Below are 21317 nucleotides of genomic sequence, written 5' to 3'. Positions count from 1 at the left end.
AGAACTTTAACCACTATGCTATAGCACCGGGCCCTGTAACTCTACCTTTGAAATGAATAAATTAACCTTAGTATATGATAAAATGTATTAAAAAATAACCCCACTAAAAGAAAATATTATATTGGTAAGCTTTTGTACCATCCAACCAAATAGTGAATGCTCTTAACTGTGAATGTCCATGATGCATTTCTTTCTATTTTCTATAATCTCTTCTAATGTCTTCTGGAGTCAAGTTTAATCCACTTTTTAGAATAAAGAACACTGAGTCACAGCTGAAGTATGTTTTACAGTTCAACCTATTTTCTCGAATCATATTTACTATTACTCATTTTAGCCTCGCCTGAAGCAACAGTTATCCATGAAGTGAAGGGGCTATCATGCCCGTGTAATTTCTTTAATTTTACGTGAAAATGAATTGTTAAACACTTTTGTGTACCATCAGAAAATTATGCTGTGATTATCAGTAACTTATGTGACTATACTTGAGACCTTGCTTTTGTCAAAACTGTTTTCTTCCTGGTCGTTTAAATTCTGATAATTGGTTTGAATTTTTTTCTTTTTTAAAAAAGGTCTTAAAAATTTTTTTTTCATTTATTTGAAAGGCAGAGAGACAGAGAAATGGCTATCTTTCATTTCCTGGTTCAAGCCCTAAGTGCCCACAACAGACGGGTTTGGGTCAAGCTGAAGTCAGAAGCTGAGTCTCATTCTGGGTCTCCCACAGGGTTAGCAGAGACTGGAGTACTTGAACCATCACCAGCTGCTTCAGTTTGAGGGTGACCCATCTGCAGAAAGCTGGAATGAAGAGCTGGAGCCAGGACTTGAACCTCATTTGGGATATGGGTATCCCAGTGGCATCTTAACTAGGGTCAAATGCCCTCCCCTGGAGTTCTTAAACAGCCAGACAGCCTACAACTTAACTCTTCAGAACATAATGTGCTATTATAATGTGAGACATTTGTAAGTTTCTTTCAGTCCCAGCATGATGGGTGAGTGGCTAAATTCTTGCCTTGCATATGCCAGGACCCCAAATGGGTGCTAGTTCATGTCTTGGTTGCTCTACTTCCCATCCAGCTTCCTGCTTGTGGCCTGGAGAAGCATTCGAGGATGGCCCAAAGCCTTGGGACCCTGCACCCACATGGGAGACCTGGAAGAAGCTCCAGGCCCCTGGCTTTGGATCGGTTCAGCTCCGGTTGTTGTGGCCACTTGGGGAGTGGGATAGTAGACAGAAGAGCTTTCTCTCAATTGTTGTGCATACCCTTCTCTCTGTAAATCTGCCATTCCAATAAAAATAAAAGTTCTCTCATGATTCTTTTTTTTTTTTTACAGAGTTGCTATTTCTTCTTTTCATTAAAGACTTATTTATTTGAAAGGCAGAGTCAGAGAGAATTGGAGAGTAAGAGAGAGAGACAGAGGGGTCCTCACCCACTAGTTCACTCCTCAAATAGCCACAATAGCCAGAGCTGGGCGAGGCAGAAGTCAGGAACTTCTTCCAGGTTTCTCATGTGAGTGAAGGGGCCCCAATACTTGGGTCATCTCCTGCTGTTTTCCCAGGCAAAATACTAGGGAGCTAGACTGGAAGAGGAGCAGCTGAGACTTGAACCGGTTTGTATGGGAGGCCTATATCAGATGGTGACCACAAGGCCAGCCCGTTATCTCTTCTGTTGATCAATCAGTTTACACAAGGTAAACTAGCTCTTTATTCTCTTTCCTTCTAAATGGCAACCAAATCTTGACTTCTCAAGATGCTTAATCTGGGGCCCGGCGGCATGGCCTAGCGGCTAAAGTTCTCGCATTGAATGCCCCGGAATCCCATGTGGGCGCCAGTTCTAAACCCGGCAGCTCCACTTCCCATCCAGCTCCCTGCTTGTGGTCTGGGAAAGCAGTTGAGGACGGCCCAATGCATTGGGACCCTGCACCCGCGTGGGAGACCCGGAAGAGTTTCCTGGTTCCTGGTTTCGGATCGGCATGCACCAGCCCGTTGTGGCTCACTTGGGGAGTGAATCATCGGACGGAAGATCTTCCTCTCTGTCTCTCCTCCTCTGTGTATATCTGGCTGTAATAAAATGAATAAATCTTTAAAAAAAAAAAAGATGCTTAATCTGAGAAAAGCTACCTCTTTGAAACTATAAACAGCCATGTAGATATTTCAAGAAATGTTTGTACAAGATAAACCAAATAGATTTTGTGCTCCCTTCCCAATGCTACTTTCACCAAAAATGTTTATAACCACAGTTCTAGTATAGACAGTCATTGTTCGAAAAACATACCAATGATTATTTTGCCGTCTATTTTCTCTAAGATAAAACGAGCCTGATTGTTCAGTTTAGCAGATTCAGCACCAAGCATTCCCAGAAGCCATTCTTTTCTTAAGCCATAATACTTAAGTCTGAGTTCAAAGAAGTCTCGTAGAATATCCAACGCTGTGTCATATTTCTTCAAGCAGCCTACATGGTCAAAAAGCACCTGAAAGAGGAAAATAAGATCAGAGCCAATAATGAACGGTCCGTAAACCATGTAAGATGGCCCAAGGCAGCCTTTTCAGATGGACTTTAGTCTTCAATGTCAATTGAGCTATATATCTCACAAAACAAAACGTACCATAGAGTTACAGGTGAGACTAGTTTGCAGTTTGAAGACTTTGTGTAACCCAACTCTTTCTGCCTGTGCCAGTTTTTCTTCAGTCATCTTCACAACAAATCTCACAGTGGTGTCTGTGTGATATTCCCTGTAGTCTGTTATCAGAGGGGGCGTCTTCTCGGTGCCATTCAACATGGGTTCTAGAACTTGTTCTTTATACGTCTACAGAGAGAAGCAATATTTCTCTAAAACAGAGCCTCCTGAATAGACAACAGTAATAGGACAGTTTTCCTCTGATCTCAAACCAAAGTAAAACCAAAACCCACGTTATTGTTACTTACCTGGGTCCATGTTCTAATGGGAAGCTCTGAGATTTCAATGGTTGTAGAATTAAGAATAGCTACTTCACCATTAATAACATACTGATTCGGAGCCAGCTCTTCAATAGTACCCTTGAAGTTCTTGTAACTCGGAAGCTAGATGGGCATTTAAAAAAAGAACACATTTTTTCTAAATGCGATACTAAAGACAAAATCCACAATAGTGATCAACATGAAACTGTAAAATATGAGACAAATTCTATTTGCAACCTTTTTAATCAGATAGCTTATGCAATTGAAGTAGAAGAAAACCAAGAACCCCTTCAGCACCCAATAGTTACCATTGGCAAAGGTTCTTCTCCATCCATTAAACGTCTGATGTTATTCACAACTTCACGAATGTCAAAGTTGGGGATTTTGCAGGACCACCCAGTACCAATTCCTTCCGCTCCATTTATCAACACCATGGGTATAATGGGAATGTACCATTCAGGCTCAACTCGCTGGTTGTCATCATACAGAAATCTTAATGTATGATCATCTTTTGGTGGAAATAATAACCGAGCCAAAGGACTAAAGAAAGCAAAAGAATGTTATTTTACAAGCACTTCACTTCCATGGAAAGGACATGTCATCTCATACTTACACAGCAAAATTATCTTGGCTTTACTTTTTAACTGGTACAAATACTTTCTGTATGCTAGACACTGGGACAGAGTCTCAGTTCTCAAGAAGGGAGAAGGAAAATGAACACACTATTTTGTAAGGTGGTGTGTAAATGCCAATAAAAAAAAAGATAAAAGTAGTAAAGTATGATGAAACGGGTAGTAAGGGAACTTGAACCCTTTCTGATGGGATAACACGTGAACACAAGGAAGAAACAGATTGAGCCAGGTGACTCTCTGGGGAAGGTGCTTCAGGCAGAGAGAGCAGTAAGTAAAAAGCCTTTGGGAAGGTATGGGTGTGGCATGCTTGAGGACAGGCGAAGGCCAGTGTGGTTGGAGTAGAGAGGTATGAGGAAGACTCAGAAGATATGGGGAGACTTGGTGTTATGGTGCAACAGATTCAAGTGGTCACCCACAATGCTGGCATCTCATCCCATGTGAAACCGTTTGAGTCCTGGTTCCAAGACTTGCAGTCCAGCTCCCTGCTAACGTGCCTGGGAGTGCTAAGGAGGATGGCCCTGTTCACAACATGGGGAGGAATGGATGGAGTTCCTGGCTCCCAGCTTCAGCCTACCCTAGCCCTGATCATTGCAGACATTTGGGGAGTGAACCAAAAGACGGAAGATCTATAACTTTGCCTTTCAAAATAAAATAAAATCTCAAAAAAAAGTTACTAAAATCATACTCTCAAAAAACAAAAGCAAACAAAACCAAAACCACAACAGCCACAAACAAACAAAAACAACCCACCCCATGGGAAACGGGTACAGGTCATAAGTCTGATTAGCAAGTCTTTAGATTTTATTCTGAATAAGCAAGTGGAAAGTTTTGAACCATAGTGACTTTTTTTTTTAATCAGTTGTTGTTAAGAAAGGTTAGTAGGTTAGATTATTTTTGGTTTTGTATTTTTATTTATTTATTTATTTATTTATTTATTTATTTATTTAATTTCAAAGGTAGATTTTAGATAGAGACCTTCTATCCACTGGCTCACTGTCCAAATGGCCACAGTGATTGGAGCTGAGCTGACCTGAAGCCAGGAGCCAGCAGCTTCTCTCCGGGTTCCCCACATGTGTGCAGGGGCCTAAGTACTTGGGTGATCTGCTGCTGCTTTCCAGGCCATAAGCAGGGAGATGGATTGGATGTGGAACAGCCAGGACTTGTACTGGTGCCCATGTGAGATGCCAGTGCCACAGGCAGAGAATTGTCCTGTTATGTCACCTTGCTGGTCCCAGTTGTTTTACTTTTTAATTCAGAGACTATAGAGTTTACTGATAAACTGGATGCAAGCATTAGGAAAAGCATTCAAGTTACAGATGCAACCATTTATAGTTCAGGATATATTTGAAGGTATGAGCCTAGATGTGAGATCATGTGGAAATTGACTCTAGGCAGTGAAAAGAGATCTGATGATGGAGGCCTTCATCAACTGAGGCTCTCTGGAGCCACGAGCCAGGAGCTTCCTCTGGGTCTCCCATGCAGGCTCAAGATTCCAAGGCTTCGGGATATCCTCCACTATCGTCTCAGGCCACATGCAGGGAGAAAGAAGGGAAGTGGAGCAGCCAGGACACAAACCAGTGCCCATATGGGATCCTGGTGTGTACAAGGTGAGGATTTAGCCACTGAGTAATTGCACTGGACCCTGGAGGTAAATTTCAATTATGATATTAAGAATTGAGGACATCATTTCAGACCAAAACTCTGTATTAGTTTTATAACCTTGGCAATATTGACAGTTTGATCTGGGTAATTTTTTTTTTTTTTTAAAAAGCTGGATAATTCTTATTCTTGGCTTTTATTGAAAAGAGAGGGAGAGAAACTTTCATGTTGTTTCACTTCCCAAATGGCCATAGCAGGTAGGGCTGGTCCAGGACAAAGGCAGGAGTCAGGAATTGCACCCAGGTCTTCCACAGGGTGACAGTGCCCCATGCCTTCACCTTCACCTGCTGCCTCCCAGGGCATACCATAACACCCACCCCAGCAGGATAATTCTACGTGAGGTTTTCCTGTGCATTATAAAATAGTTATAACAGCACCCTTAACCTTGGACCACTAGATGCCACCATTTTATAATTCATTTTTATATTTTTAGCCTCGTATTGTTTTCAAACTGGAAATGGCAATCTACTAGAAGTTCAAGAAGTGCACTCACCTAAGCATTGTGAAGATGTATCGAGGACTGGCAGAATCCTTGCCACCATGCAGCCTGGTACCAAACTGACCAATGGGCTGCAAGAGGTTCAGATTGTTGCTACCCACAAAATTCTGAGCCAAATTAATAATGGTCATCATTAATGACATCTAGAAAGAAAAAGATTTGTTAATCTCACCTTGTAGATTCTATGTAATACACAGTAATTATGTTTAAGTTTTACTATGATTCTTTTTTTTTTTTTTTTAAAGATTCATGTTTTAATTTGAAAGTCAGAGAGAGAAGAAATCTTCCATCTGTTGGTGGGACCTGAAGCTCCCTCTGGCTCTCCCACATGGATGCAGGGCCCAAGCACTTGGACCATCCTCTGCTGCTTTCCCAGGCATACTAGCAGGTACTGGATCAGCTGTGGAGCAGCTAGGACTTGAGCTGGAACCCGTACAAGATTTCAGTGTCTACTCAGGTAGAGGCTTTTAGGTCATAACATCAGCCCCAGAGTTACTACAACTCTGTAAGGTTCTATGAGTTTAGATAACAGATGGCAGAAGTAGTACCTAAATTCAAGACTTCCGGTTCCAAATCCAGGGCTCTCACCTTCCAATAATTGATATATTAAGTGAACTTAATTTACATGGTTCCTTAGCAAAGTGAAACCTTTTCATTTTTGTGCTAAAACACTGCTTACTTCTATTCTAGCATTTATCTTTTATCCTACAATAGTGTGTGGTGGCCATCTGACGACATTGTGATTCTATTTGAAGACAGAACATACTATTCATGTATATACTGTACAAAGTAGACAATAAATGTCTGTTGGGTGAATATTTACTGAATCCACATTATATTTTAATGTAAAGCAACAAGATAATCATTATGTTAGAAACTTACAGGTCATCTAATTCTTTAAAACTATTTCACATAATAACTGAGAAAAAGCAATTCAGTCACAAAATACAAAAGAAATAAAATGTAAAGTTTAAGCAAGTCAGATATAAAACGTCGCTCTTTCCTGGGTCAAAGATGATAAAAAATTTGGAGTTTGTCTTTTTAGACATTTGCTCTAAGAATTCTGCCTTGGGGGCTGGCACTGCAGTATAGTACGTTAAGCTGCTGCCTTTGATGCCAGCATCCCTTATGTGTGGGCTGCTCCACTGCTGTTAGCGCACCTGGAAAAGCAGGTCAAAACGTGGCCCAAATACATGGGCCCTGCACTCACATGGGATACCAGATGAAGTTTCAGATTTCTGGCTTTGCCTTGGCTTACTTTTGGCTGTGGTAGCCATTTGTGGAGTCAATCAGCAGATGGAAGATCTCTTTCTTTGTAACTCTAAATTTCAAACAAATAAAGCTGTCTCTGCTTTTCCCCTCTGACAGCAGACCCCGGGCACTCTGCAGTGCACACTCACATTTGGTAGGTCATAGCTTCCAGGCAAGCACATGTCACACTGTAGTGTAACAATTTTTCAAGTCAATGAATACTTTGGAACTCAAATTTTGACATCATGATGTTATAATTAGCATCATTAAATATCTTTAAATACTTGGCAGACTTAAGGTTATTCTTGTAGGAAATATTATTTATAGAAATACAACTGTTAGATCAAAAAGCAAGCACATTTTACAGTTTGGTAAATCTTACCAAACTGTTATATACTATGGATATAGCAGTCAACATTTCTGCCAAGCACATTTGGATTTTGCAGATCTCGGCTATAATCCTTTTTAACAATCTGGATTGTTACTTTACCTCACCATGATGGTAAGAGGACATTTCTGCCACTGACCCAGCTAACTGGGCAACCTTCACTTCTCGCTTGTCATTCCGTTTGAAACAAGTAAACAAAACCTTTCTCTGGCCCGGTTTCAAACCTGTAAAATGAAGCAGAGCAAATGGTATTCTCTACATAGCCATTTCCGGGCACTGGTTTCTACTTTACAATAAAATTAGGCCAACAAATTTGGACTTACCGTCTACCATAGATGGAATAGATCTCTCATTATCAGAATTAGAGAAAAGAATCAGTTCTTTGTTTATGAAGTCATTGTATGTCAGATATGTTGTACTTTGTCCATACAAGTAATCCTGAGGGAAAAAAGGTAAATATTACATTACATAGTCTAAAAAAAGGTCTCGATAAACACCAAACCAATATAATATAAAAAACAAACAAAAATATATAAATTACATGGAAGTATTTTATTTTTTGAAAAGACCTAAATTTAATTGTTGTAAATTGTCTTAGGCCTCCATACATTCACACAGCAGTGGAAATAAAAAAAATTTACATAGTTACCTATTATACTAAATTTTTACTGAAATAACTATTCAGTTAGTTTAATTTGCTTTAGTATCAATCCTAAAATGTTTCAATGGTGCATTTTGTGGGACAGATTTAAAATACTTACCTCAGGAAGGCCAAGTAACTTTCGCTGTCTTCTATCCTCCATGAAATGAGTTAACCATTCCTTCCGATCATCTATTTGTTTTTTGCTAAAGGCCTACAAATTAGACAAGAAAAATATGTCAATGGCACTAATAGGTTCTAAAATTTCTCTCAAAAAAAACATACAACCAAAACTAAAAATACTATTACCTAAAATAATCTGATTCCCTCTATGGAATATACTTATTGGAAATAATCTATTTTACAACACTCATAGATAAAAACTTACATGTTTCAACTGAATAGCTAAAGCAGTGACTTCTAAATTGAGAAAGTACACATAAATCATAAACTCACAAGGCTAATAGCAGCATCATCCTCAGGGCCAGAGTACTTGAATTGGATACGATGTCTCTTCATATCTGCAAAGTATTCTTTAGCTTCCTTTGATGTGCTAGTACCCAAACCTGCAAAGTGAAGAATACTCATATAACGTTGCACAATGGTATACAACCAACCGAGCATTTTTACATAGTTTCATTACAAACCTTTGTAATACTTGACTTTCCACTTTTTATGATTTGGAGTAGAACTCTTCCATTCTTCAAATTCAGGAAGGCTGTAGAATGCCAATTCTTGCTTGTTTTTAGACACCTGTAATAAAGAACACACTGATGTGGCCTTGTACACTGTGGAGTCCCTTGCAGACCACCCCACAAAACCAGAAGTATGAATGAGCTGTATGCACACCAGGTTTGAAGAAAAGGTCCTTAAAATATTCCCTTTAGTACCTCAGAAATCAGCATACCTTTACAATAGGAGTGATAAATTCCTCCAGAAAACGATGTCGCAGAAGAGAAGGCCAGTTGTGATGGATAAAATTAATCAGCAAGCCTTTGATATGGGAACCGTCTTGGTCCTAGAAATATTTAGAAAGTTAAAGCACAAAATAATTTTTTAGAAACTAAACAAAATTATAACTGAATTGCTGGCGATTTCTCCATTGTTTTTCTATGAGAATACTTTTTAAAAATCAAGTAACTTAAATAAGAGCTGTCCAAATCTGGATTCAATCTAATCTGCATATTTATTTTACATATGATATAATATCTGATTAGATGTTGATTAGAGCACAGCTACTTAAGTAACTTCTTATAGCAGGAAAGCAATGAGATGAAACAATAAGAAAATAAGATATGTTTAGTTGAGTATAAAATCTAAAATACTTTATAACACATCTGACCTGATCCGTCATAATCATTATCTTTCCATAGCGAAGAGTCTTTAATGAATCTTCATCTTCATAGTTTTTCTTGTACTGAAGACCCACAATCTTGATAATATTGTTAATTTCAGCATTTTCCATAATCTGAAATGGACATGTATTCCCCAAATAATAACTTAATAAATTTGAAAAGAACAAAAAAAATAACAGCATATGTCACTTGGATTTTTTTGAGCCTCAATATTTTGAATTATTGACTGATAATTTAGTTAGTAAGAAAGATCTATTAGGACATGCTACAATGTTCTAATAAAAACCCAATTTTTGGGGCCTGGTGTGGTAGCCTTGTGGTTAAAGTCCTCGCCTTGCATGTGCTGGGATCCCCTGTGGCTGCCAGTTCTAATCTCAGTTGCTTCACTTCCCATCCAGCTCCCTGTTTGTGGCCTGGGAAAGCACTGAGAACGGACCAAAGCCTTGGGATCCTGCACCCGTGTGTGAGACCTGGAAGAAGCTCCTGGCTCCCGGCTTTGGATTGGTTCAGTTCTGGCCCTTGTGGCCACTTGGGGAGAGAAGCAATGGATGGAGATCTTTCTGTCTCTCCTCCTCTCTGTATATCTGACTTTGTAATAAAAATAAATAAATCTTAAAAACAAAAAAAAATTTTTTCTTAATAAGTTATCTAAAATTATTTTTAAAGTTAAAGTACCAATGAGGGAGCAAAATTAAGCATGTAATTTTAGATTTAGATTCTAGAAAGTTTTATATTTTACCTGCTTATGAGAAGCTTCTCGAACATTGAGTATTTTTCCTCTAAGAGGGAAGACCCCATATTTGTCTCTACCAACAACACCAAGGCCTGAAACAGCTAAAGTTTTGGCTGAGTCTCCCTCAGTCAGGATAAGTGTACACTCAGCAGAGTTTCGGCTCCCTGAAATAATAACATAGCAGTTAGTTCAACCTCAAATATAAATCGCATGTGTTACTAACAGGCTGGTTGGTAAAACAAGTGATTTCCAAAATGCAAGCTGGCCATTTAACACTGCTGTTAAAGATATATTTTAGTCAAAGTTCATAAAAACGTTAAAATATTGGAGTGAGTGTTTGACCTAAAGGTTAAAATACCTGTAGCCCATATCAAAATCCCCGGGTATATTTGCTGTTTCTCCACTGCTAGTTCCAGCTGCTTCCTAATGCAGACTTTGCAAAGCAGTGGCATTCACATGCTTGGGTTCCTGTCCCTCATGTGGGACACCTGGGTTCAGTGTCCGTCCCCAGCTCCGCTGGGGCCATTGTGGGCACTGGATGAGTCAACTACAGAGGAGTTTTTCTGTGTGTCTCGGAACTTCCAAATGTTCACAGCAGTCATCTATCTGCAGTTTTACTTTCTGGTTTTAGTTATTAGTGGTCAATGATGGTAGAAAAATAGATGGGAAAATTGCAGAAATGAACACTCTAAGTTTTTCTTAAGAAACAAACCAAAAACCAAAAACAAGTACCTGGTCCAACTTTCCCTGCTTTTCCCAGGATGAGCAGGAAGCTGGATTAGAAATGGACTTGAACTAGAGTCCATAAGGGATGCTGGCGCTGCAGGCAATAATGGCCTTACCTGCTATGCTATAACGTTAGCCCCACTTTATAAATTTTAAATTGTGCAGTGTTTGGAGTGGCATAATGAAATTTTTAGCCATTCCACTCTATCCTGCCTGGCACATGATTCATTCTTTTGTCTAATGTAACTATGCCATACATGTAACCTGTGCTTTAGTCATTTAGTAGTTGTCTATTTTGGTTATTGGATGGCTGACTGCAGTATTGCAGTGCTTATAATCAAGCAACCTAGTTACAATGCTCGTCATTGACTTCATTTCATATGTTAACACTGCATCATCTCACATTGTCACAAGAAGGGTGTGACTATCGTACAATAAACTACTTTGAGAGAAAAGCCCCTCATTTGTATATTTTTTATTATAGTATATGATATGACTACTAATTATTGCTGTTAATATCTCACTGTGCCTAATATGTAAATGTAACTGGAAGTCCGGAACTTCATCTAGGTCTCCCGCGTGGGTGGAAGGGACTCAGCATCTGAGTCTTCACTTTCAGCCTCCCGGGTACAGGAACAGGGAGCTAGGCTGGAAGCACAGTCACTAGCTGGGACTCAAACCAGGCACTCCGCAATGGGATGTGGGAGACCCACTGTGCCACAGCACCCATTCTAAGCATTCGCTTATCATATACTAGCAATAGTTGTTAGGCAGTGGTGTGCTACATCAGAATTTTTCTGTTTGACTCAAATTAAGTATTAACATTATTTAAAATAGCTTATACTTGGAAATTACCTAATAAATGTTCAGCAAATGAGAACTGGTTTATCTTTAATAGTTATTCTGTTCAAGAGGAAAATATCCCTGCTATGCTGTTAACATATAAAACAACTAAATTGCAAGCTTTAAAATGTGGGAAAGTTTGGAATAGGTACCTGCATCATTGGCATCATCCAGCTTGGGAATTCCCTTGATTCTGTTATGTTTAACAGCTGAACACTTCTTGTTTAACTGGACTTGAGCCTTAAATTTCACCCAATTCAGTATGCTTTCTACAATACCACAGCCCATTGCCTAGAAACGAGAAGGATTACGTTAAAAATCTAGAACACAAGTAAGGCCCCATAAAAACAAAAGCAATGCAAAGGCTAAAAAGATGCAGGATAGGTTGAGGGATGGCATATCAGACAATCACTGTTAAGGGAGCTGGTTCCTTTTGTTCATTCAGTCAATAGATATTACTTATAATATTTATATTGTGCTAAGTACTCTTGCTACTTGTTGGAAATACAGTGGTTAAATAAATTAGACATGGTCCTTGTCCTATACTTTAAGACAAAATGAGAAAAAAGTAAAATGATTCTAAGTGTGATGAATATCATGATTAGGTGAAGTTTGCTAAACAATACAACTGAACGAAGGGGGAAAAGGACTTTCCTGAGTAGAAGTCATCAGAAGAGTTCAAACGTGTGCTTTATACCACAAAATGATCACTCAGAAGTTGACTTTGTGGCGGAACAGGTGAAATTACTGCTTACGACACCCACATCTTTTATGAGGGTGTCGTGTGTGAGTCCTGGATACCTAGCTTCCAAATTGGCTTCCTGGGAAGTATTAAATGGCAAATCATGTGCTTGGGTCAAGTGGATGGATACCGGGTTCCTGGCTTTGGCCTGGCCAAACCGACTGTTTTGGGAATTTGGGGAGTACACTAGTGGACAGAGATCTATTTCATACAGATGAAATACTTCAATGAAAAAGAGGTCACTCAAGATCATTGTGGGCCCGATGCTGTGGCCTAGTGGCTAAAGTCCTCACCTTGAGTGCGTCGGGATCCCATATGGGCGCTGGGTCTAATCCTGGCAGCTCCACTTCCCATCCAGCTACCTGCTTGTGGCCTGGGAAAGCAGTGGAGGACTGCTCAAAGCCTGGGGACCCTGCATCTGTGTGGGAGACCCGGAAGAAGCTCCTGGCTTCAGCATTGGCCTTTGTGCTCACTTGGGGAGTGAATCATCGGACAGAAGGTATTGCTCTCTGTGTCTCCTCCTCTCTCTATATATCTGACTTTGCAATAAAGTTAATAAATCTTTAGAAAAAAATCATTGCAAAGGACTGAAGGTTAAGAATCGATTATAGTAATTAAGAAGGGATAATAGTAGAAGGTTACTAAAGTACCTAAGAGATAGTTCTTATTCACTTGAACTTTTTTAAAAAGCATTCATTTATTTGAAAGGCGAGTTATACAGAGAGAAATCTTACCGATCCAATTTTGCATATCTTGACGGAGAATAACGTTAAACTTTTAAATGAAAATTCTGAGGACCCAGTGTGATGGCTCAATTGGCTAATCCTCCACCTGCATGTGCCAGGATCCCATGTAGGGGTCAGTTTTTGTCCCTGTTCTACTTCCCATCCAGCTCCCTGCAGTGGAGGATGGCCCAGAGCCTTGGGACCCTGCACACATGTGGGAGACCTGAGGGGAGCTCCTGGCTTTAGACTGACTCAGCTTCAGCTGTTGTGGCCATTTGGGGAGTGAAACAAGGGATAGAAAATCTAGATAGAAACTAGGACAAGGGCTGGTGTGGCTAGACAGAGAGGCACTCAACAACATCCGTGAGGGCTGGATAGTGGAGCTGGTTAGATGGAACTAAGCTTCAATATCCATTGACATGTACGAGAGCCAAACGGGATGTGGGACAGACTGGACTAGTCTGCTACACATACTGGCAAACCAGGGTAGGGGGCGGGCCTGGTGGGGGTTACTATGGGTCACTCTGACTAGGCTGCAGCTCCCACTGGTTTATGTGAGGGCCGAGTATGTGCTGGGCAGAACCAGGCTGGACTGCAACACCCATTGGTTCCAGTGGAAGTCGGGAATGAAAACAGAACCAACCCAGCAATTGCAACCACCAGCCGATCGTGGCGATGGACTATGCCGGACCCTGTGCTTGCTAGAACATACAAGAATCTGGTCTGGGAATACCTCAAAGTTTCTTTGGGGATCTCCCCAATTGAACTGCTGGACTCAGAACCTTAGCCAAGAAAAGACAGAAGACAGAACAAGTCCATCAACCATCTCAGCTATATGTTGGCAGCGAAATACTGGGCAAATGAAGACTCTATGATGGACTATGTCAATCAGTGGATTCTTTAACGACCTCATCGTGCTGGAAGTGGCGAAACTGGCAGCTATTCATGACTGGTGAACTATTAAAACCATTTGAGCAAGTATCTCAGAGCATGCCCCACATCAGGGACCTGGAGTGGGTGGGAAACTGGGTGGGGCTTCTCCCTCAACATCCCCCTTTACCTCAGATACAAGAAGGAAACAAGATGGACATAATAGTCTTACCCATTTCCCTATAGCCCCTGAACCTTTTTACCGTAATTAACTATGTAAAGATTGTCAAATAAAATAATAAAAAAAAAAGAAATGCAAAAAAAAAAAGAAAAAAAAAGAAAATCTCTGTTTCTCTCTCTGTAAATCTGCCTTTCAAATAAAAATAAGTCTTAAAAAAAAAATGAAAGTCTTTGGTAAGTAATCAGATTAACTAAAAAGTGACATAAATTGAATGGTTTTGGTAATTGGGAAATGCAGGCTTATAGATGGTAATTAAGGCCTTGGTAAAGCCAGTGAAGTTTGCTTTGTTTTTTCTTTTTCATGTGCAGATGTTTTGTGTGGGAGGAATCTTTGTTTCTGCAGAGAAGAGCAATGGAAAAAAAGAGCAAGGTGCTTCTATTTTTATTTTCTCTAAGTACTCACAGCTTTCATGAATTTTTCACTCAATGGGCATGTTGATCCGAAGCTCTTGGCTTGTAAAGTCATGTTTTCTTTTGTCTGCGAGTCAAAGGTTGGGTTTTCAATTAAGGCATTCACAAAAATCCACATGTGGTTTTTCACCTGCAATGAAAAGACGACATAGTTACTACAAATGTAGTTATGTTCTATTTACAGCTATTCTGCTCCTTGACTTTGGAAAGAGGAAAGTGCCAAGACACCGTACCTGATGTGCTTTGACCGCAACACCGCCTTTGTTCTTCTTCTTTACAACATCAGCAAGTTTTGTCACAATCTGATCGGCTACGTAATCGACATGTCTGCCACCCTAATGGAGAAATGTACCAGACTAAAACTCAGTATCCTCAACATTGTAATCAAACAATTAAAGAAAGCTAATTTAGATTCCTTTATATTGAGGTAGCCAGATGGTCAAATCCATTTTATATTAAAAGCAACAAGAACACTTCTAAAATTACCTTGGAAGTAGCAATGCTGTTGACAAAGCTAATTTGCTGGAAGCCTTTTTCACTCATTGTCAGACACACTTCCCATCTGTGGTTTACTTGCTCATGTATGACTTTCAGTGGGTTGCCAGTTTCATCTACCTTATCCTTCAAATACATATCCACATAGCTACGGAATCCTTTTATCTGAATGGGAATTAAAAGTAATAAAGTTATTGAAAATAGAGTCAATAACGGTCTATAAAGATTTTTCAAAACTAATGAAATAACGCTCAATGATGGGCATAAGACAGTGGTCATTAAAGAAGGGAATAAAAAAGTATTCTAGCTGTTTTATTGAAAAAAAAATTATTTTCCTAAGTTCAAATGAGCCGATTTAAAAAATGTGATATACCACTTTGTTTTTTTCACCACTTTCTTTTTAGGTACATATTTGTGACACAGTAAGAAAAGCACAGGGGTTAGGGCCTGGCACAGTAGCCTAGTGGCTAGCTAAAGTTCTAGCCTTGTCCTGGCTGCTCCCCTTCCCTTCCAGCTTGTGGCTTGGGAAAGCAGTGGAGGACGGCCCAAAGCCTGGGGACCCTGCATGGAAGACCAGGAAGAAGTTCCTGGAGGCTTTCGGATAGGCTCAGCTCTGATCATTGATTGTGTTCACGTGGGGAGAGAACCAGTGGATGGGAAATCTTTCTCTCTGTAATTCTGACTTTCCAATAAAAATAAATAAATCTTAAAAAAAAAAAAGAAAAAGAAAAAATGCATTTAACAATGATCAAAGTCCTTTTAACACCTTAGGAAAAATACTTACTGGTAGCCTATTTCCATTAAGGAAGACTTTGACATCTTTAGTGGACCCAGCAATATCATATGCTCTTCTAACCATCAGGGCAACGATATCTTTGTCCAGGCTTTGCATTTTAAACTTGGACAAATCAGGCTGGAAGGTGATACATGTATAATCTTCTCCACTAAAGGACTTGAGTTCCATTTCACCAGCTCTTCCCATGTTATCCATCCACGTCTGAAGTGAAGAATAGGAACAATCAAAAATCCTAGTCATTTCAATAAACAACTATTGAGTAACACAACATATGAGTCCTAGAAAATAATCCAATAATTTCCCACTATTTAACAGCTTATAAATGATTCAGCTGAACCAACTGTTATTATAAACAATAAAATTATAATCTCTAACCAAACACAAGATTCCAATTTACTTACCTGTTTAAACATTTTCTTGTATTCTCTGCTAGCTGTTTCCACAGTAAATTTGGTACTGAATATGTTACACAATTTGGCTCCATAGCCGTTTCGACCACCTAGGCAGATAAATACGAAACACCATTTCATTGTTATTATCTCAGTGAAAGTTTTATTTTTAAATGACAGTCCCATATTTTTAACCCTCATGACACAGCAACAAATATCAATACTCTACCTGTCACTTTCTTTTCATCATCATCATAGTTACTAGAAGTTAGGAGCTGTCCAAATATGAGAGCTGGAACATACATCTTCTCAACTTTGTGTTCAACAACAGGAATACCTTTGCCATTATTCCATATGCTAATTAAATTGTTTTCTCTAGGCAAAGAAGATAAAAATTTTTATTGTAAAACAAATGTTACAGTAATGCTTAACATTTAAAAGCCACTTAAATATTATTTCAAAAATAAATTCATAAGGCAAATTTCTTTGACTTTATTTACAGTACCTTCTAAAATTTATCATGAACAATTTTTCCCACCATTCAGGTATTAGTTTCTGATACTGTTAAAATAGCAGCAAAGAAAAAAAACTTTTCCAGCTGATAGTCACTGATAACATTGAAAAACGATGTGATTTTAAAATGTTAGTATAAACAAAGGGAAAAGATCTATGCCCAGTGGAAAGAAAAGAACAAACTTGGAAACAATGTCATCCTGTACTTTTTAAGGGCATTATTTATGACTCTTCAGTTCCTTTAGCTTTCTCACTCAACAAAGCGCATCCCAAAACAAATATAAACTGGGAAAACATGATACACATTACTGATAATAAAATGGTCTGTTCACCAACGAAGTGCTGAAAATTCATTTGGCCTTACTTCTTGGTTATTTTTAGCTAATTTTTAGAATGTATTTTAGGGCTGGCATTGTGGCATAATGTTTTAAGCCTCCACCTTTCAATGCTGGCATCCTTTTTGGGCACTGGTTCACCTGCTGCTCCAACTTTTTTTTTTTAAGATTTACTTATTTTTATTGAAAAGGCAGATATACAGAGAAGAGGCAAGACAGAGAGGAAGATCTTCCATGTGATGATTCACTCCCCAAGTGACCACAATGGCTGGAGCTGTGCTGATCCGAAGCCAGGAGCTCTCCCAGGTCTCCCACATGGGTGAAGGGTCCCAAGGCTTTGGTCCGTTCTCGACTGCTTTGCCAGGCCACAAACAGGGAAGTGGGGCTGCTGGGATTAGAACCAGCACCCATATGGGATCCTGGTACGTGCACGGGGAGAACTTTAACTGCTACACTACTGTACCGAACCCTCCAATTCTTTTTTTTTTTTTTTTTTTAAGATTTATTTCTATTTGAAAGGCAGAGTTACCAAGAGACAAAAAGTCTTGCTAGTTCACCCCCAATTGGCTACAGCAATCAGAACTAAGCTGGTTGGAAGCTCCTAGTTTCTTCCAGGTCTTCCTGGGTGCTGGGGATCAAAGATTTGGGTCCTCCTCCTCTGCCTTCCCCGGCCATTAATAGAAAACAAGATCAGAAGTGGAGCCTCCAGGAGTCAACCTGGCACCTATATGGTATGCTGGCTTTACAGGTAGAGGCTTAGCATGTTATGCTATGGTGCTGAGCCCCCATGTTCAAGGAAGGCAGAGATTGTCTAAGTGGTTGGGCCAGTGCACTCACATGGGAGACATGGAAGAAGCTTCCAGGATCTCGTACAGCATTTTGGGGAGTGAACCAACATGTGGAAAAGCAGTCTTTGCTTCTCTCTTCCAAATAAATAAAAATTTAAGATAATATATTTTAGCTACAACTAGACACATGCTATGGTTCTTATTCTAAATACTACCTAACCTTATCAATAAATAAGGTTAAAAGTAGCCCGATATTTTTGAACTCATGATACTGAGTCCTTACATACACCAGCAAAAGAGTCACTAGTATAGTTCATGTCGTAACTGAGTAAGCTATTAAGAGGTGACACCAATACTCTGAAGATTCACAAAGAGATGTGAGATCAGAATATTCTCTACTCCCACCTGCTGGCTTATTTGAATACCATCGTGATAAAGTTAGAAACATCCAAAATACAGTTATTAAAAAAAAAATTGAGGGCCCAGCGCAGTAGCCTAGTGGCTAAAGTTCTCACCTTGCACATGCCAGGATCCTAGGTGGGCGCTGGTTTTAATCCCAGCCGCCCCACCTCCCATCCAGCTCCCTGCTTGTGGCCTGGGAAAGGAGTGGAGGACAGCTCAGGGCCTTGGGATCCTGTACCCACGTGGGAGACCCAGAAGAAACTCCTGGCTCCTGGCTTCAGATCGGCTCAGCTCTGGCTGTTGCGGCCACTTGGGGAGTGAATCAAAGGATGGAGGATCTTCCTCTCAGTCTCTCCTGCTCCGACTTTCCCTTTAACATTTACTTTATTTTTTTATCGGAAAGTCAAAGAGGAGGAAAGTCCGAGATGGAGATCTTCTGTCTGCTGATCGACTCCCCAAGTGGCCGCCAGAGCAGGAGCTAAGCCAATCTGAAGCCAGGAACCCATAGCCTCTTCCTGGTCTCCCAAGAGGATGCAGGGTCCCAAGGCTTTGGGCCATCCTCAATTGCTTTTCTAGGCCACAAGCAGGGAGCTGAATGGGAAGCAGGATCACCGGGATTTTTTTTTAAAGATTTATTTATTTTTATTGGAAAGGTAGATTTACAGAGAGGAGTATCTTCTGTCCGTGGATTCACTCAGGTGACTGCAACAGCCAGAGCTGTGCCAATCAGAAGCCAGGATCCCGGAGCCTCTTCTGGGTCTCCAATGTGGGTGCAGGGTCCCAAGACTTAGAGTCATCCTCGACTGCCTTCCCAGGTTATAAGCAGGGAGCTGGATGGGAAGCGGAACCTCCAGGATTAGAACCAGCGCCCATATGGGATCCCGGTGCTTAGAAAGCAAGGACTTTAGCCACTCGGCTACCATGCCAGGCCCATCTCCGGGATTAGAACTGGTGTCCGCATGGGATCCCGGCAAGTGGCAGGCGAGGACTTTAGCTGCTAGGCTACTGTGCTGGGCCCTAAAATACAGCAATTTTTATAGATGCTAACTGTGAGAGTTCTGCATTAAGTGTTCTAATGTCTTTACTTTGAAATGACTCAGGGAAAAACAGATGCGACAGACATGGAAAAATATTGACAATTGTTGGGTTTATGTAGTGAATATCATAGGTTTTTACCAAAGTTGATGTAACTAACAATAGGATATAACAAAAAAATCAAGCAAGCAACATACGGATCAATTGTGACTCTGATGCACGACATCTTTGGGTCCCTTTGTTTGTTGTCCGCAGCATTAACTGAAAGAAAAGTAAGATATACATCTGTAAGAAATTGAAGCATTTTAAAGAAACATTTTTTTTTAATATAGGAAAATCCCCCACAATTTCCCAAATAGCATAGGATTAGCATTAATAAAGTGAAATTTTCCAAGTTTTATTCTTAGTGCCTTTTCTAGGAAACAGGTTTCTGGACTTCAGAAGACTGCCCCTGTTAATGGTTTGAAATGACAGGTGCTCAGATCACAGAGGGCGGGGAAGGCACAGCGCTTCAGAGAAGGATGTGACCAGCACAGTTGCTACTCACCAAGAATCTCATCAAAGATTTTGTACAGACCAGGAACAAAAGTGACTTCCCTGTAGTTCATACCAACATCTTCATCATATACCCACATTTGCTAGAAGGCAAAGAAAATGAGTGCTTTTTATCCTATATTTATTATTCTGCCATCAGGATCATTGTGAAACTTTTTTTATTTATTTTTGGATTTATATACAACAGTTTAAACCAGTTCCAGTTACATTTAGCATTATGAAATTTAAATCTACCTGGGAAAGTCTCACATTTCAACTGCTAAGTTAAATGCCTTTAGTGAGCTCAGTTTTACCTGGGTCACTAACTCTACAGAGCCAATGTAGGTATCTGGACGCAGCAAAATATGTTCCAGTTGCGTTTTCTTCTGGTAGATTCTTTCAATAGACAGTCTTTTCTTAGCATCTTCATTTTTCTTTATTTTGTTCACTTGCATATTTTCATTGACGGGCTACCATTTAAAAAAAAAAAAGAGTTGTTTAAGTCTAGGCTTATCAGAAACTAGGAAAAAGTATCTACCCTCTATCTGAATGTGCAATCTTTTGGTTGCTAGTGGTGCAGTTTTTGGAGTTTTGAATAAGCCTGGCAAGGTCAAGTTCGGGGCAGTTAGCTTCTTCCCCTCTTCCCCGGGGGGGGGGGGGGGCTGTTTTAAATGGACAGTTGTGTTCTCTCAGCACGTGTATCTGATGTGGACACCGCTTTCCTAGGGCAGCTGTGTTAGTCGGCCACCTCTGTCACCTGCTGCAGGGACAGCGACTGGGCGCCCACGATGTGCCAGGCACGCACCTGGAGCTTGGCGGCGGCATTGCCAGCCAAGCCGTTGGCCACGTTTTGAACTCAGGAAAGACACTGTCTGAGCCCTGAGGGCCGGCCAGCTTCTTAGGGATGGGAACCCTGGGCCCGGCTCTGCACCCTCCGAGCCGGGCGAGCCCTAATCCCGTTTCCAACCAGAGGGCGGGAACGAAGTGACAGAGACCGACCGCGGGGCGAAATGTCCCCAGAAACAACAAAACGACGCACAACACCCTGAGGTCAGGGTGGCCGATACGGGTTCACTGCCAGCGCCGTTAAGGGGCTTCACCCTCGCAGCGATCACCCCAGGCCGGGAGATGGGGGTCGACGCGGAACATGGACGCCCGGGGTCGTCGCCGGCCAGCCTACACCCCTCACGGGCAGCTCCACCCACGCTCCGGCACCTCTCACGAGCTGTACCTGTAGCGGTGACACCTCCATGGTGACGGCCGTCAAGAGGCTCGAGAACCCCGAAAGCGACCAAACCGGTGGGCGCCCACGAGGCGATAGGGACGGAGCCGCTCCTCCACAGACGCGCGGCGGTTAGGGGAAACCTGCCTAGGCTCCTTTGAACC

General features: G+C 40.8%; 1 protein-coding gene across 3 annotated transcripts in view; it reads right to left on the bottom strand.

Annotated features, from left to right (window-relative positions):
• The window catches only part of TOP2A (DNA topoisomerase II alpha), a 33081-nt gene extending 11764 nt beyond the window's left edge, over window positions 1-21317 (bottom strand). Inside the window, exons 1-24 of one of the 3 annotated variants that reach the window (XM_058675398.1) lie at window positions 21163-21317; window positions 20246-20401; window positions 19945-20035; window positions 19595-19658; window positions 16554-16699; window positions 16337-16434; window positions 15924-16136; window positions 15131-15304; window positions 14878-14979; window positions 14637-14774; window positions 11809-11947; window positions 10094-10251; window positions 9342-9467; window positions 8907-9017; window positions 8647-8752; window positions 8456-8565; window positions 8121-8213; window positions 7683-7797; window positions 7462-7583; window positions 5715-5863; window positions 3239-3470; window positions 2919-3053; window positions 2599-2799; window positions 2268-2463 (exon numbers count right to left, since the gene is read on the bottom strand). In XM_058675398.1, the coding sequence (XP_058531381.1) occupies window positions 2268-2463; window positions 2599-2799; window positions 2919-3053; window positions 3239-3470; window positions 5715-5863; window positions 7462-7583; window positions 7683-7797; window positions 8121-8213; window positions 8456-8565; window positions 8647-8752; window positions 8907-9017; window positions 9342-9467; window positions 10094-10251; window positions 11809-11947; window positions 14637-14774; window positions 14878-14979; window positions 15131-15304; window positions 15924-16136; window positions 16337-16434; window positions 16554-16699; window positions 19595-19658; window positions 19945-20035; window positions 20246-20401; window positions 21163-21183 (3196 nt within the window). In that variant the 5' untranslated portion in view covers window positions 21184-21317. Of the gene's footprint in view, window positions 1-2267; window positions 2464-2598; window positions 2800-2918; window positions 3054-3238; window positions 3471-5714; window positions 5864-7461; window positions 7584-7682; window positions 7798-8120; window positions 8214-8455; window positions 8566-8646; window positions 8753-8906; window positions 9018-9341; window positions 9468-10093; window positions 10252-11808; window positions 11948-14636; window positions 14775-14877; window positions 14980-15130; window positions 15305-15923; window positions 16137-16336; window positions 16435-16553; window positions 16700-19594; window positions 19659-19944; window positions 20036-20245; window positions 20402-20688; window positions 20884-20930; window positions 21092-21162 lie in introns of those variants that run through there. The other 2 variants (XM_058675399.1, XM_058675400.1) reach the window with 2 other exon arrangements.

This window comes from Ochotona princeps, chromosome 17 (genome assembly GCF_030435755.1).
Source record: "Ochotona princeps isolate mOchPri1 chromosome 17, mOchPri1.hap1, whole genome shotgun sequence".
Classification (NCBI taxonomy): domain Eukaryota; kingdom Metazoa; phylum Chordata; class Mammalia; order Lagomorpha; family Ochotonidae; genus Ochotona; species Ochotona princeps.
The sequence above is the reverse complement of the archived record's forward strand: the minus strand, read 5'-3'. Positions and strand labels throughout refer to the sequence as shown.